Consider the following 16,873-nt stretch of genomic DNA (forward strand, 5'->3'; position numbering starts at 1 on the left):
ACTAAAATTAACTTAATAATCAATGGAGTATGTAGATCAGCACAGTCAGTCATGAAAGCCATGCATGGGTGAGTGTCAGGTGTTCTGTGGAGGTGTTGAAGGTGCAAACCAAAACCAAAGCTGCTCAGTGGATGTCAGCTGAAAGGAAGGGAGAGACCAAGTGAACAGATGAGGCAGCTTTTATAGCTTGGAAGCCCAGGTGAGCCTAAACATGGTAACGACCCTCCCATGTCAGCCAGCTGCCTGATGAGACTGGCTGAAACATTCTCAAAGACATTGGGAGGGGCGTCACACCCTAACAAGGTAATTATGGTCTGAAACTCTGTTAAAAGTTGTCTGAGAGCTCAAATGTCTTGGGGTGCCAAAACTTTTGAATGGTGCTCCTTTACTTTTTTTCACTCGAAGATTGTACAAAACAAAAGTAATACACTAATCTTGCGGATTCTGTCCTTTACCCTTGCGAGGCTGCTGGAGGGGTCATGGAAATTTGCCCATCCAGTCCATGTGCTTTGTGGACTTGGAGAAGGCTTACGACCACGTTTTCGGGGGGTCTTGTGGGGGTACTGCAGGAGTACGGGGCACCAAGTTCGCTGCTACAAGCCATCTGGTTCCTGTATGACCAAAGTGAGAGCTGTGTCTGCATACTCTGTGTAAAGTCAAACACTTTCTGGGTGGGTGTTGGCCTCCAGCAGGTTTGTCCCTTGTCATCGATCCTGTTTGTGATTTTCACGGACAGGATCTCGAGGCACAGCCGAGGGGAGAAAGGGGTCCAGTTTGGGGACCTCAGAATTTTATCTCTGCTTTTCGCAGATGATGTGGTTATGTTGGCTTCATCACACTGTGACCCCCAGCATGCACTGGGGTGGTGTGCAGACAACTGTGAAGCGGTGGGGATGAGAGTCAGCACCGCCAAATCTGAGGCCAGACCTCAATAGTGGTGGTAAGTCTTGAATAGGCTAGCTAGGCTAGTTTTGGATTCCAAATAAAAAAAAAAAAAAGAAACGTCTTGGAGTATTATATAATAATGTGTGGACATATTTGTTTGCTTTCACTGCCAATGCTGTAAAGTTAATGTACCAAATAATCATAAACAGCCCACTGCAGAGTAGTCACCTTGTCGTAAAATATATTAATAGATGCTCATTTAGACCTATTATTAATGTTGATAGGCTATTTTAGACCTGATAGGCTGTGTTACCTTCATTATGAGGCTAAAATATGTTTCGTGGCCACAGGCATTTTTTTCCCTTGGGTTAAGGCCATAGCAATTCTTTGACTCCTGATTAATGTTTAACCTTCTAGATGCCAGACACCAAACATATAGAAATATGTATCTTCATGCAGCCTAGTGTGATGTATATGAATGATTGTAATGCACTGCATAGCAACTGAAGCTCCAGATTCAAAAGACTGGGTAAATACAGACAGAGACACTGTTTCTAAAAGTCTATCAGCAGTTTGAGTAAAAGAAAAAACTCATGAGTTAAACAGCCACAGGTGAGAGACCTGACAGGAGACGACTCTGTGTAAAAAGGGATGCCTGTCCCTTTAAGAGCCTGCCCTGCTTCATCCAATGAGATGTCTCTGCTGCAGCAATACGGAACTTAGTAAACAGTATCAAGTGTCGTGGACCGGAGACATGTTCACGGCTTGTTTGTAGTGTTTATGTAGAGATGCGAACACTACTGCAAACTTTACGAAGCGTTAGAAACTTTGTTACATCAACTGCAATGGATATACAAGGTAACAAAGTCAGAGTAACGTCATGTGGAGACTTTGATAAGTTGTCTACAGTCAGACACCTACAGCACTTGTTTAATAGTCAGATATATAACTTATGTGGTGTCTTTTGGATTTTAACATCCAAACAGCATTTTTTTAACTAATTTATTATTGGAGCTGTTGCTCATTTCAGTTTTCTCTTATGTGTCAAATCCTTGTGCAATAGACTTTAGTTACATGGGTTTAAGTTAGTTCAGCTCTGTGAGATGATTTGTGTCCGACAGTTGTTTAATACACAATAATAATAACAACAGTTTGTTAAGAGCCAGTTGTTGTGTTTGAGCTGCAGACTGAAGGCTCTACTGTGTCATGTGTCAGTTTCAGAGCTGTCTGTCCCGGTGCCCTGGGGAGAGATCAGAGGGAGGGTCTGGGGTCCTGATCACGGCCGTCCTGTGCTGTGCCTGCATGGCTGGGCTGACAACTGTGGTGCATTCAGCACTCTCATTCCCCTCCTACCTAAAGGTAATACAGTACTGGAGACTTTCTGTAAACAAAACTGGGTAATTCTTTATTTTATGTCACTTTCTATAACGTTTCCTGGACATAGCTTTGTAAAAGAAAGGTATGCTATAGGTAAAATTGTTCAATTGATATACTTTGTTAAATTAATTCTAGGGCTGCAACAATACACAATTAGTATATGTTTTGTTATGACTAATCAATTGTGATGGAAAAGTTACACACGCTCAAGTGCTGTACCTACGTATTTACATTTTATGTTACTTTGCAGTGCACTAATTTATTTGGTAATAACGTGCTTTTTACTTCACTGCACCCATTGCTGTCACTACTCTGTACATGCAGTGCAAACTCCTTTGGTGCAATGAGATCATTTCACATTGCTTCAATAGAAGCCAGCTGGTGTTGTGAATTTTCTAGAATAAGGTGACTTCTTTTGGTTTCTTTTTATTTTGAAAGCAGTGATCCTTTATTCTGTCTTCTTTCAAGATTTTCCCAATCTCTCAAGTTTTTAAATGAGTTTCTTTCTGTTGGAAACAGGTTAAAAAAGAATAAAACTAGACTTACGCTTTTTGTTAAAAAAGAAACAATATTATCCTAATATTAAATAATTTAAATCAGCTCCAACTTGACCAGCTAACATTTAAATGCTACGTACATGTTAATGCATAGGTGAGACAAATTCAATAAAATGTTACACATTTATTTAGTTTTATAAGTTATCTTGTACATATTTGTTATAGTACCGTTATAGTATCTGATTGCATTGTCAGCTCATGGCCTCTGATTGGCCTCACCTCAGTAGGCGCCATCTATAATTTATTTATTTTTTTTAAATTTTCTTTATTCTTTTACTTTACCTAATGAAGGTCTGACAACTGAAACGTTGTTTATCTAATAATGTTTAGTGCAAGTAACAGGACAGTGTGAGAGAATTACCTTTTCCTTTACCTGTGGACATTTTCGTCCTCCACTTGTCTACAGGTTTTTGAAGGTGTGCATGAGCCTCTCTATTACAGTATCTTTTAAAATTTTACTATAATGTTTTCCATTCTGTACATTCTCGACCTTTGCAGAACTTTGCCTTTATTTTTATTTCCTCTTAATATACAGACACATTGCTTGTAAGTAAAACCCACTTGGTCATAAATCTTATTCCAGTTCTGAATAAAACACCCAATTGCCACACTGAGTACCTGTATGTTTGATACTTTATTACACTTGAGTACCCATAAGACTTGTGTATTTTTACTGAGGTAAAACTTTAAATGTAGGACTTTTTCCTATGATGGAGTATTTTTACACTGTGGTATTTATATGTTTACTTATTTAATGGACCTGAGTACTTAAAAAAAAAAAAAAAAAAGATACAGACAAAAAATCACCAACAACTTTGATCAGTTAGTTACTTCAGTCAAATTACAACAACATAAGACAGAAACAGTAAAGTAATAAGTCTGAAGTGTATAAGGAGTAAAGATAACACAACTGCCTAATAGAATAATAAAAGTAAAATACATTTACTTAAATAACTAAACTAAAACAGAAAAGAAAAGTAATATTTGCATAGTTATGAAACGATAAAATAACAATTAAATTTGCATGTGATATTAAAAGGTAATAAAAAAAAATTTGAAAAACTGATATCTTTTGGTTTTTACATTTGCACTTTTCGGTATTTTCTGACGTTGTATTGACTAAACAATTGATCATTTCATCATAAAAATATTCAACAGATTAAGCAGTAACAAAAATAATCATTATGCGGCCCTGATCAGCTTCAATTATCGCTACTGTAAGTATCTAAAACCATTGTCTTTATTTTTACTCATAATCAGTACCAAATTCTCTCCTCTGTAGGAAACTTCCTTGGAAATAATTACGAAAATATGGACCCGTAAAATAAATTATTACCCAGACTTGTGATGTACATGTTTGGTGTGACTTCCCGCTCAGTTTGCTGTGTGAGTATTTGACACATCTCTTCTCTCAGAGTGCAGATATGTGGCGATAGACCTGGCAGGTCATGGTCGCTCATCACACCGTCCTCTTGGAGATTTCTACTCTCTTCCCACCTACGTGGCGGACGTACGCAGAGTCGCTGATGGTGTGTGTGAGCTTATTATGTTGCAGAATCATTTTTAGCCAAACATCAGTGAAGAACATGAAGTCCTGTAAAGATTCAACATCGGGGCGTCGGTGGCTTAGTGGTAGAGCAGGCGCCCCATGTACAAGGCTGTTGGCGCAGCGGCCCGGGTTCGACTCCAGCCTGTGGCCCTTTGCTGCATGTCACTCCCTCTTTCTCTCCCCCTTTCACACTTGTCTGTCCTGTCCATTAAAGGCTGAAAATGCCCCCCAAAAAAATCTTTAAAAATAAAAAAAGATTCAACGTCATGTTCCTATTAATGCATATAATTAAACCACAGACGGACTTGTAACAACTAAAAAGTATCTTGATGTTCTGTGATGAGATACTGAACCTGGTTGATGATCTGTGAAATTAACTCCCACAGCTCTGCAGCTGCGGAAATTCTCCATCATAGGCCACAGTATGGGTGAGTCCACCATTAGAGCAGAATTTATCTTCATCTGTGTGGCTGCGTTACAAAGTCATTTAATGTGCAAATTACATGCAGCTTCTTTTATTCACAGGTGGTGACATTGCTGGAATGGTGAGTGTCATTTTCTTATCTCTCTCCTCTTTGTCACACAATATACAGATGCTGTCATCACATGGTCCATTTTGTTTCTTCCACAGTTCAGTGCACTGTATCCTGAGATGGTGGATGCTCTGGTGCTTTTGGACGCTTACGGATTTTTTCCAACAGACTTGGTACAAATCATATTCTCTCCCCAGATTACATTCACTGTGAAACTTTAATGGTCTCTGTTGTTAAATGCACAGCTAGGACAGTCTGAACAGACACCAAGAGAATAATCTAAAAAAAAAAAGTTTTATATGAAATTTTCATTTAAATTTTATGGATCTAAAGGGACAGTCACTTTTAGCATTTTTCTCAATTTCATTTTTAGCACTTTTCTAGAAACAGAACTCCCAGAAAACACGGGCTGTGTCTGATGTGCTGCATCACTCAGACATTCAGAATCACATACTTTTTCTTTTTACTTTTAGTAGGCACTGCAGCTGCCCTTAAGAAGGTTATGCTGTTTCCTTATAATACATAATACTGCACCCAGAGCTTTGACCCTTTTGCTCATATGTCTGTTACTTTGAAAGTAAAACAAAAACGCCATTAGCCGAGCTCACCAGAGACTTACTTTGCAATGTATGTAGTTTTACCTTTTAAGTTGTAACTGCATACATTGCAGATTCTAACATATTATGTTCATGAGAGGGAAATTATATTTTCATTTCTCTGTAATTGTTATTTTTATAGTTATGTCCTTTTGTTGTTGGTAAGTTAAAGTTATGATTATACTGTTCTTTTGAACAGTATAATCATATAATATTCCTATTGTTAGCCTACTATTCAGCTGGTCATTAGTCACTTGAATGCGCTGTCTTCCGTTACTGTGACTTCAATCAGCTGTCATCAAGCTGTTAGGCTGTCATCTGTTTGCGGCTCAGTCAATGTGACGTATTTTCCACTGAGCAGACGATTGTGGGTCAAAATAGCCATAAAAGCATGCTGGCTTGTGTACTGCAAAATATGTCTGGATGTTGTAGGACATCCTGGTATTTTTGACATTCTGCATTTGACATACTATGTATTCTTTTTCTGGCTTACTAAACTGTATGATAGTATGGGTATTGGAACGCACAGTGAGTGTTATGTGCCTGATGCGCGTTCTTGTCGGCTCGCGCTGGGTCATCTTGTCACTTTTTGTACAAGCTAGCAAAACTGTAACGTAAAAACAGCTTTTTAACCTTATCTATGCCTTAACCCCAACATTAAACCTACAGAAGACCTTATGTCTAGCTGTGATTTCAAATTGAGGTTTTTGTTTGTTTGTTTGCTTTTAGAGATCATTGATTTATGAAGATGCACTTAGATTTTTGTTCCTTGTACTGCTGGCATGGCTGCAACTGCCACTAATATTAAACTTCCCTGTAGACTTTTACTTCACTTTTGATATCAGCGTAGCATCTGGCATCATGCCCAACACAAACAGGATTATTATTTGGAAAAAAAACCTTATATAGATCATCCTACATAATGGAAAACTCATGAACATGCACTCGGGCTGAGCGGGGCTGAGATGGTTACGTAGCCTGTGTGGAAGAAAGATTCATTTTAACTCCAACCCTGACTTTTTTCCTAACCTTAACCAAGAAATACTTTTCTGGAAGAAAGCCCTATTGGCAAACTTCTTCCAACAGCTCACAGAGCTCACTGAAGCGTGCTCTGCTACATCCCGCAAACCGCGCCCATCTGGATAAAACCCCATGTTTTTAGTTGGTTGCTTCCAGAACCACTGAATTATTGAGCAATGCCAGATCTGTTTGGTCCCCGATTTTTCCACATAGTGTCAAATATAATATCACAGAAGGTTTTTTTCACGTATCAAGAAACGATGAGAGCTGTGTTAAAATATCTAATTTTTGATTTCCAGTCAATTTCTTTCCTGAATGTTGGTTCAAGAAATGAAATTCTGATGGGGAAATAATGAATCCTTTATTTACTTCTTTCTTCTTCTTTTTTTGACTGTAAGTAGTGATATGGAAATTTGACTAAAAAAAATCCCCAAATCAGGGCATTTAATGCCCATCAGTTGTAAAACTAGAAAATGACAGAGGACCAGAAATCCGTGTCCTCAGTGTATAATATGTATAAAGTGTGTATATATGTTTTTATTGTAAATGTTTATTATAGATTTAGACTTTCCTCATTAAAATGAATCAGCAGGGTTTTTTTAATAACTTGAAATAATCTTCATTCAGGTGGTGAAAATGATTTCTGCTGTATTTTTTCATTGCATTTTATTCACATACTGTATCTGATATTATATTGGAAGAATACGTCTGTACTTTCCCCCTCTGTCAGTAGTTTCTCTCTTTTCCTGCAGAAAGAACTTTCCAAAGCGATGAGGCAGGGGATGGATGAGATATTTCAGTTTGAAAAAAAGACAAAAGGACAGGAGAGAGTTTACACTTATGAGAAGGCAGCTGAGAGGTATCATTTACAAAGATTTATTTCACATTTCTGGGTACTTTGTCTCTAAAGCCAGCTGCTGTTTGCTAAAGTGTTTTATTTCTTTCAGGTTGTCGGCTGCAAACCCCACTCTGTCTGAACAGTCAGTGCGCATCCTTTTAGAGCGAGGTCTAGTTCAAGTTGAAGGAGGTGCGTCTTTATCTCTTTTTCTCCTCTCAGAAAGGAATAATCTCACTTCTCTTTCTCTCATCTGCTGGCAGCTGAATGTGTTTCTCTTCAACAGGATTTGTGTTCTCCAGAGACCTCAGAGTTAATTTTGTAAGTCACTTTTAACCTTCCAAGCCACCCTCCACATTCACCACCTCCTCTCTGTGAGCTTATATTTTCCACACCAGAGGTTTAACGTTCAGCTTGTACAGTACATGTATGTTTTATTTTGTGTTTTCAGAAATACATATTGCTAAACACTTTGGAGCAGAGTCTGGTGATGCAGTCGAAGATTCAAGCCTCTGTTCTAGTTGTTCTGTAAGACATTGATCACTACACTGAAAGTAATGTTTACAATATAATGTTATGACAGCAGTATGACAGTGTGACAGCAGACACATTTAGAACAACTGACATGTAGAACTGGCTCATGTCCTGAGCAGATGTACAGCTAACAAACCATGTGGCAGTCACATTCCCACCCCACTATGTATGAAAGTCAAAAATCTCAGTCTACATAAACATACTCTTCATCCTACAGTATGTGGACTTTTCTCACGCTGTACTTTCAAAATCTCTGTCTCCAGAGCAGAAGAAGGCTTCGATAAAATCTTTTCTGAGCCAGCTACAAGAAAATTTTGCCCAACACTTCTCCAAGGCTTCCAGGATAGAAACGTGAGTGTGCAACTTGGGACAGAATGAAAATATAATAAAAAAAAATATCTTAAAGGGTAACTTTGGTATTTTTCAACCTGGACTATATCTTATGTCTTAGTGACTAGTGGGAAGAGCAATTTTTGAAATTGGTACTGTATTGAGCGAGAGGGCTCAAACCAGCAGCTAAATCCCTGCAGGCAACTGTCAATTTACGTCCACTAAAAGTGCTTGTTTTTGCCACTGACAGGCTCATATTGTTATTATGAATATCTGACAACATTATGGAAAGAATTCCCTACAGAGGTCGACCTTTTTGTTAAAGAGTAAGATCCTTTTGTTTTACCCGGAACAGCCCCAAAATCACTCTTGCCAAACCCACAACACAGGCTCCAATTAAGTCAATAGAAACAAAATAAAACTCACAGAAACCTTCTTGGTTCATCTTTTCACTGTTCCAACAATCACAGACTCTGATCTGGTTCAAACTGACCCTTAATTCACCCAGTTAGATGTGAAAATGCTGTCTGTGGCTCTGTCTGTGCCCTAACTTACTGTTTTTTTAAATGGCATCTGGTGGGTTTAGAGATTTCAGGTCTGTTTCTGGTTAAACAAAAAGGATCTGACTCTTTAACAAAAAGGTCTGTCTCTGTATGGATCCTTTCCATAATGTTTTTAGACAAAATTATAATCTGAGCCTGTCAGTGGCAAAAACAAGCACTTTTAGAGGGCGCCAATTCACAGTGCACAAATGCCTTGAGCCTCAGTAATGGAGCAGTTTGAAAAACTGTTGTTCCCATTAGTCACTTAGACACAAAAACGTGGAAAAAAAGGGTTCAAGAAAAATGCAAAAGTCACCCTTTAATGGTCATTGATTCTGCGTATCTGCGGTTAGTAGTATCCCTCTCTGTTTCCGTTGGTTTCAGCACACAGTGGCGAGGGTACCAGGCGATCATCACGTTCATCTGAACAAGCCAGAAGTCGTCGCTCCACTTGTGTCTGACTTCCTGCGAACCAAAGTGTTGTCCCGTCCAAACACCAGAGAGCACAAGTTATAAACTACAAACACACTCACTCTGTCACACTGGAGATATGTTGTATTCTTGTTCATAAGAACAAACTGTGTGTGATTACATGAACAATAGCATTCAAGTTTCTTCCGTAATGTGATGAATAGCCTGTTGAAACAAGTTGGTTGGACGGCATATGCAGAGGGATCAACCTTAAGTGTTTTACAACTTTATTGACAAATGAGAACAGGGGGAAAATGAACATACTTTTGCACATACATATCAGCTTCTGCCTTAACTGTTTCTTTTTTAATTTGTTGGTCCAACTTTTTAGTTTAGTAAGAGTTAACATTTTTAAGGAAGTTAATTTTTGATTGATTGATTTTATTTGATTAAATACAATATAGTACTAAAATCATCAGGATGTCGCACCAAAGTCACGCGACTTATTTCCATTGCGGTCCTGAAGTCTATGGCAGAAGAATCTTATAGACCATAACAAGTTATAACTGTTGAGTTCTACCTTCAACAAGGAAGCCACTTAAACTCTTAAATATGGTTTGGGCTTACCATATATGTGTTCTTGAACTAAGTACGACACTCGTTAGTTTGTTCTGAGCTATTTATTCTTTGTTCTTTTAGTTGTACCACTGTACCAGGTTATGCAGGTGTATAGATCATAGTGGTAAAGAAGTTACGATGTAGCTAATATCCTGGATTCCTTATCAAGGAGTTTGGATATTCTTGCTGACACTTTGTCTTTGGATTGACCTCACCAAAGTTTTGAGGAAGTGCTGATTTCAAAGTGTCCTGTAGAAGCAGAGGAGGGACGTCCATCACAACTTTACCTTCTTCCAGGCTGCATGGAGAGGAGAAAAAGTCACTAGAAGTGTTTTTGGAGTTTTTACTTTTTCATTTCAGTTGAGCAGAGGTGGTATGCCACACAGATTCTGATGCATCCTGAAAATGACAGTCTCAACAATAGCCACACAAAGCATTGTGCATGTGATATTAATAGCACACACGTGTCATTCCTTTTTCCTGTCTACCCCCTGCCTAGACTTCAGGACCACAATGAAAATAAGTCATGTGACTTCATTGTGATATGCTGATGAATTTTGGTACTGAATGCACCTTTGTGTACTGTCTTTTAATATAGCAGCAAACCACTGTTTACTGTGTAAAGATATAGTGGCGTAAAGGCAGCCTGAGCAGAGAATGAAGTCATACTACCTCTGAGTGTGTTATTAGCTGAGTTTCTCTGTGGTTTCTTGTGGTAAGATGGTCCAGCTGCATGTGCATATCCTGCTGGCTAGCTCCTCTGCGCTCATATGGCTGACCATTGGTCCCTGCCGGTTAACACTGTCAACACTGTTGCTGTTCTTTAGCACTGATTAGGAAGTTAGCACCGTTAGCTACTAGCCACGGGCTCAGCAACCTCCATGTTGAGAACCGTGTCCAGACAGCTCATTCACTCGTTTATTTGTTCATTTGTTATGATCCCCATTAGCTGTGCCCTAAAGCACCAACAGTCTACCTTTAAAACATAGAATAAACATGACGGTTCTCACAAATCAACACACTTGAAAACATACATTGAACAATAAAGCCCAACTCTGAATTTTGCAAAGAGCTTCTTAAATTTAGAAAAAAATAAAATCAATCAATGAAAGCACACTGTGTGAAATCTGTTTTGCCTTGAAGCTAATTCTTTATAACATAAAAGAAAAATTTTAAAATGTACTTGTTATTGAACATACTTGCTTAAATAAAAAAAATAATGTTAAGAAATTTTGAAGTCTGTGATTCCTCTATGAATTCTACTGGGAAAAGACTCAACAAGCCTTTATTTTCTTTCTAAAAGTGGAGCTAAGTGAACGAACAAGTATAGCCTGATCTCTTAAACCCCTCAGTCTGAGAAACACTCTAGAATCTCCAGTTAATGTTCAGCTTACACAATACATTTACAGGTTCCTTGTGTGTGAGGCTCTTTTCAGTCTGGCTTCAGGTTTTATATCATACACTGACTGTAAATCACACACTGTCTGCTCTGGACATCTCCCCGCATCCCATCCACATCCCATTGTGATGATCGATCTCTTAGAAGCCTTTGATGCGGTTAATCCCTCTTAACTTCTATCCAGACGATCTCATATGGGAATAGATTGTTCTGTTTGTTGATGGTTTCATGATAGTTTGTAAAAAGGGCTGATGTTAGTTGTTATGTAGTAAGAGTTAAAAATGTTTGCCCAAAGCTGAAAATGATGTCCTGCACCCTAACTGCAAAAGATTGTTTTCCTATCGCAGAGGTGATCGTTGGGTTCAGGCCACACAGACCTTTAATCTTGTGTAGGGAAGTTTCTTTTGAACTTGTTTCTTGAAAACAGTGGATTGGTTGAACCTATAAAGGCAACACTTAATTTACAGCACAGCTGGACAGGGGAGCTGTGTACTCGAAATTATCTCATTACAGAGAGTACTGTTGTTCACAGCAGGAGACTGCCTGACAGGTGTTACTGAGGGCACACAGACAAGCACAGTAAAGTAGGGTTGTCACCTTGCTGCTGCCAGGTAGGATCCGCCTCTGCAGTGTATGATGATTGGCCATAAGTACAGCCTGTCATTATGAATGTCCAATTAAATCACTGGTTGCAGAAAATACTTATGATGCCTTCAGGTTCCAAAGGTCAGCATGTGCAGTCATGTTTCATTTGTTAAATAGGCATTTCAGGATTTGTTTGAAGCTTTGTTTAGATTAGGTTTATTGTAGTCACTTTACTTTTGCTGGATATTTTTCCTTTGCAGGCAGGTTTCTTCTTTAAACTATCAGAGACACAAACTGAGGATCATCAGACTTTGTAATGTCATCTACAGTAGAACAAGCAGGTAGGATTTCTCAATGACCCCACACAGGCCAAGTGGAGTTTTAACATTTCATCACGTTCATTAGTTTTTGGTTTTGTGATGTAGCTGTTTCGTACAATGTGTCAGTTTCAGAGCTGTCTGTCCCGGTGCCATGGGGAGAGATCAGAGGGAAAGTCTGGGGTCCTGATCACGGTTATCCTGTTCTGTGTCTGCACGGCTGGCTTGACAACTGCGGCACATTCAAGACCCTCATTCCCCTGCTACCTAAAGGTAAACTATGACAGAGTTGAGGAGAATAATTAAATTTACTGAGTCCACGTTGTACCACTGTTTTAACAAATTCACCACTGAGTCTAAGCAGGTTTTCAGCATGTAGCAGTGTTGTTGTCAAGATCCCCAAAACCAAGACCAAGTCATGAACAAGTCCAAAAGGTATCCAGACCAAGACGAGACCAAGACTTTGAGGGGTTGAGCACCACCAGAGGCACTTCTTAAATTAATCTGAAAGATCCAAATTCCCCCCCAAAAAAACACCCACAGAAAACAAATAAAATTCCTCTTTCTTCACCTCTGTTTTCCCATATACAGTTTACATGTGTGTGTGTGTGTATATACCATGAGAAATGTCTTAATAAAACTATTAAAAGGCATTGCAGAGGTGAATTTTATATCAGGGAATTTTTCCTTGTTTTCTGTCAGACAACAAATACAAACAAACACTAAGGAGCTGAAATGAACCATTTTTATTCAACACTCCTTTTTTGCAGGCACTTTAGTGATATCCCCAGGGTCCTGGTCTTGACCAGTCTTGAAATTAAATCCTGAGTCTATCTGAGACATGGGTGTATAATGAGAACAAGGTGGGTGTTGGAGCTCTGTTCTTTCCTTTGAAAGTTGCTCAGTGGTGCTTGAGGCCAAAAAAATTCACCTTCACAGGTGTAACATCACCCAGATCTTACATGTCATTGGGTTCATAGAGCACGAGAGACTTTCACCAGCCAAGCTGCTAACTTCTAGTAACTTCTAGCCTACAGCCATGCTAGCAGCTCTGTGAGGCTGAGCTCTTGACAGTTTGGATCATTTCATTTCAGAGTGCAGATATGTCGCGGTGGACCTGGCAGGTCATGGTTTGTCCTCCCATCTTCCTCTTGGAGTTCTCTATGGAGTTACTACACACATGGTGCACGTGCGCAGAATCGTTGAGGGTGTGTTCAAGAGGTTGCAAGACCTTTTTAACCATTAGTTTCACTCATATCTGATTGTATCAAGAGGTTTGATCTCTTTAGGGCTCAGATGCATCTCAGTGACTGTGATGTGCAGCAGTAAGTAAAAGTTGATGTAATCAGATTTGGTGTTTTCTATGAAATAACCCCCACAGGTCTTCAGTGGAAAAAATTCTCCATCATGGGCCACAGTATGGGTGAGTGCAGACATACAGACACTGACACTGTGCATTTTCACATCTTGTCCTGTCCTTTTGTTTGGAACAAGCTGGCTTTTTAAAAATCAGGTCCAACTGATTAAAGTAGCCACTGGGGTGTAATTATACTCTGTTGTGTTTCAAGTGATCTCTCACATAATGTTGGAAAAATGAGTAATTTCATCGATTAGTCAAAACAAAAATGAATCACTGACCATTTTGGTCAAATTAATGTTAAGCCACTTGAAAATAAACACAATCTCATTCCAGCTTCTCAAATGTAAAACTTTGCTGCCTTTCTTTTGCAATTTGTTAGTGGTGAAGTAATTAGCAAGATGCTACCTCAGACAGCAGACTAATCAGTGATGAAAAGCCTTACAATCAAAGCCAGAATTCATTTGAAAGTAATTCAGTGACAAATAAAATGACTTTGCCGAGTGTCTAAACCTTTGAACGTGAGGGTTTGTTCACTCTCTTTCAGGTGGCAACATCGCTGGAATGGTAACCAAGATTCATCTCGTGCAGCTTATCACTGTTTTCACACAATATACAGGGACAATTTTCCTGCATTTCCTTGCTTGGTATCATATATGGTCCAAATTGTGTTTCCTACAGTTCAGTGCACTGTATCCTGAGATGGTTGATGCTGTCATACTGCTGGACTCTTTTGGATTCATATTTACGGATTCAGTACTTCAACAGTTTTTATTATCACTACAGTGTGTTGCATACGACAAGCTTTTAAATGGAAAATTATCTACAGTGCATGATTGCCACAGAAGTATTGCATTATTTCTCAGTTATCTTCATATTCAACTTTCTGTCAGTAGTTTCTGTCTCTTTTGCTGCAGAAAAACCTTTCCAAAGCGATGAGGCAGGGGATGGATGAGATGCTACAACATGAAAAAAAGACAGAAGAGAAGAAAAGAGTTTACACTTATGAAAAGGCAGTCGAGAGGTACTACACCACTCTGGTTCATGGCTGATTGAAAATTAAATAAACCTTCTTTCATGTAGGATGTGTTGTACCAATTTGAGGTGTGTTTAAAGGGGAACTCTCGGTGTGAAGTTAGAAAGAAGTGAGTTTACCAGACCTCTGTAGCTGCTCCTAATCTCTGATTGAGGCTAGCAGCTTGTGGCTACATTAGCCGCTACTAGCATTATGCTTCAAATGTAACTAGTGAACTTGTGGTTATGACATGGGATGTCGTATATACAATATGCTTGGTGTTTGAGTGATTAAGTCGGGAGAACACCACTGCCAGGCAACAGCAACATGGACGCCAAAAGAGGCTAACAATTTAACAAGCTAGCGAAAAAACGAAGTTAAATGGCCTCCACCATTTCTGAAACGCCAGAAGTCCCATTTCTGACAGAAAACCCCTCACAACTCGTGAACTAGGAGCTTTCAGAAAATTTAAACTTTCAAGGTCATGAATACCACAAGACAGGGATGTTCATATGGACTGTTCTTGTAAACATATACACAGCCCCACTTAAAGGCAGCATCACAACTGTCAGTGTTGCATTGTGTGTAATGTAGGCACCAGATTTTGACAATGAATAAGAATGGGACAAATAAAAAGGACAATACCTCTGGTTCTATACTGCATACATTTCTTTTCTAAAAAAAAACCTGTCCATCCTGAGTTCGACAGTGTTGAAAGGTAAAACAGACCAAAATAAGATATGGATTTCTACATAGTAAACCACTAAAGCCAGCTGCTGTTTGCTAAAGTGTTTTATTTCTTTCAGGTTGTCGGCTGCAAACCCCACTCTGTCTGAACAGTCAGTGCGCATCCTTTTAGAGCGAGGTCTAGTTCAAGTTGAAGGAGGTGCGTCTTTATCTCTTCTCCTCTCAGAAAGGAATAATCTCACTTCTCTTTCTCTCATCTGCTGGCAGCTGAATGTGTTTCTCTTCAACAGGATTTGTGTTCTCCAGAGACCTCAGACTTAATTTTGTAAGGCACTTTTAACCTCCCAAGCCGCCCTCCACATTCACCACCTCCTCTCTGTGAGCTTATATTTTCCACACCAGAGGTTTAACGTTCAGCTTGTACAGTACATGTATGTTTATGTTTTCAGAAAAATATACCGTGCATCAGTCCGGAGCAGAGTCTGGAGATGCAGTCGAAGATTCAGGCCTCTGTTCTTGTTGTTCTGTAAGATATTGATCACTACACTGAAATTAATGTTTTCATTATAATGTTGTGACATATTACACTTTAACATATTAGTCTCATGTCCCCTTGATTGTCCTAATCCAATAACATAATGTGCCTTAATAAACCCATCAAAGCACATCACACTAAACCTGTTTAAAATCTGTTTTTCAGAGGAGACAAAGGCTTTGCTGCAACATTTCCAGAATCAAACCAGCAGCTTCCTTCCTCCAAACTTCTCAAAGCATATCGTGACAGAAATGTGAGTGTGAATCTTGGATTTAAAGATATATATACTGAAGAAAGGTTATGGTGATGATTTAACCAACACAGTAGCAGGAGGGTGAAGGTTAAGACAGACAATAAAAATACACATCATCCATTTAAAGTGAAGTCACAATACTGCATTCATTGCATTGACCTGACCCACCCAGCACCAACACATTTAGACTAAAAGAAGTTAGTATTTGAAAACCTGTTTGGATGAGTGCGTATGTGTCTGCGTGTTGATCTATTAAACCTATTGAGGCAGGCAGCTGCACAGAAGTGCCAGTGTCTCTGAATGAGCACAAATATTCGTAGATGTGAATGTTAAAGTGCAAAAAGAGTTGAAGCACCAAATTAGATTCCTTTTTTATTATCATTTTCAATGTAAAAATTTAACACAGTGGCAAAATGCTCTGATGTTTCAGCTGTGTCTCCTTCAGTGTACAATAGACCTTTCACAGCAGGCAGGTGTCTTTAGTAACACTATGTTCCATTTAGGTTAGCAGTAGTTTCAGGGTCCTGGTACTGTGCATGCTGGCTAAAAAGAACTGCTCACTGGGACACTGAAAGGGTCAGTTTACCCCCAAATCAAATTTCCACTTAACTGCAGTGCTGTTTATCGGTTTAGATTGTTTTGGTGGGAGTTGCTGAATGCTGGAGATGTCAGCCGTAGAGATGTCTGCCCTCTCTCCAGTGTATTGGAACTAGATGTTAAGGCCCATTTATGCTCCCTTCACGTATGAAAATGTATACGTCCGTTTCAAACGATGTTACCGTCACTGCCCACATACTTCCATGCGCCCTTTACGTTGGCATGGATGTTAACCAATGTATCCACCAGGGGGCAGCCCAGCGTCAAAAGTTTATGACAACAACAATCTCACAGACACTGCCCACATATGTGGAGGAGATATTGATAATGTACCTCTTGCA

At 39.2% G+C, this 16,873-nt stretch overlaps 2 protein-coding genes and 1 long non-coding RNA gene across 5 annotated transcripts in view; 2 read left to right on the plus strand and 1 right to left on the minus strand.

Annotated features, from left to right (window-relative positions):
- Window positions 1–64: 64 nt before the first annotated feature.
- Window positions 65–10,997, plus strand: LOC126390925 (serine hydrolase-like protein). Its single transcript, XM_050045442.1, has 13 exons — window positions 65–68; window positions 1,594–1,743; window positions 2,101–2,244; window positions 4,235–4,348; window positions 4,755–4,796; window positions 4,894–4,913; window positions 5,000–5,074; window positions 7,270–7,376; window positions 7,465–7,544; window positions 7,639–7,673; window positions 7,804–7,880; window positions 8,150–8,237; window positions 9,143–10,997. Exons 1-13 carry the CDS (start codon window positions 65–67, stop codon window positions 9,272–9,274), a joined length of 1,068 nt encoding a protein of 355 aa, XP_049901399.1. The 3' UTR covers window positions 9,275–10,997.
- Window positions 10,998–11,916: 919 nt separating this feature from the next.
- Window positions 11,917–16,873, plus strand: part of LOC126390948 (serine hydrolase-like protein) — a 9,459-nt gene continuing 4,502 nt past the window's right edge. The window contains exons 1-11 of one of the 3 annotated variants that reach the window (XM_050045473.1): window positions 11,925–12,112; window positions 12,218–12,361; window positions 13,183–13,296; window positions 13,470–13,511; window positions 13,993–14,012; window positions 14,127–14,201; window positions 14,363–14,469; window positions 15,267–15,346; window positions 15,438–15,472; window positions 15,597–15,673; window positions 15,848–15,935. In XM_050045473.1, coding sequence (XP_049901430.1) covers window positions 12,088–12,112; window positions 12,218–12,361; window positions 13,183–13,296; window positions 13,470–13,511; window positions 13,993–14,012; window positions 14,127–14,201; window positions 14,363–14,469; window positions 15,267–15,346; window positions 15,438–15,472; window positions 15,597–15,673; window positions 15,848–15,935 — 807 coding nt within the window. In that variant the 5' untranslated portion in view covers window positions 11,925–12,087. Of the gene's footprint in view, window positions 12,113–12,217; window positions 12,362–13,182; window positions 13,297–13,469; window positions 13,512–13,992; window positions 14,202–14,362; window positions 14,470–15,266; window positions 15,347–15,437; window positions 15,473–15,596; window positions 15,674–15,847; window positions 15,936–16,873 lie in introns of all 3 variants that reach the window. The other 2 variants (XM_050045472.1, XM_050045471.1) reach the window with 2 other exon arrangements.
- LOC126390950 (uncharacterized) overlaps window positions 14,199–16,873 on the minus strand; it is a 9,875-nt gene continuing 7,200 nt past the window's right edge. The window contains exons 3-4 of the long non-coding RNA XR_007570003.1: window positions 15,607–15,671; window positions 14,199–14,404 (exon numbers count right to left, since the gene is read on the minus strand). This is a non-coding gene — a long non-coding RNA (uncharacterized LOC126390950). The remainder of the gene's footprint in view (window positions 14,405–15,606; window positions 15,672–16,873) is intronic.

The sequence above is a fragment of the Epinephelus moara genome, chromosome 5 (genome assembly GCF_006386435.1).
Source record: "Epinephelus moara isolate mb chromosome 5, YSFRI_EMoa_1.0, whole genome shotgun sequence".
NCBI lineage: Eukaryota > Metazoa > Chordata > Actinopteri > Perciformes > Serranidae > Epinephelus > Epinephelus moara.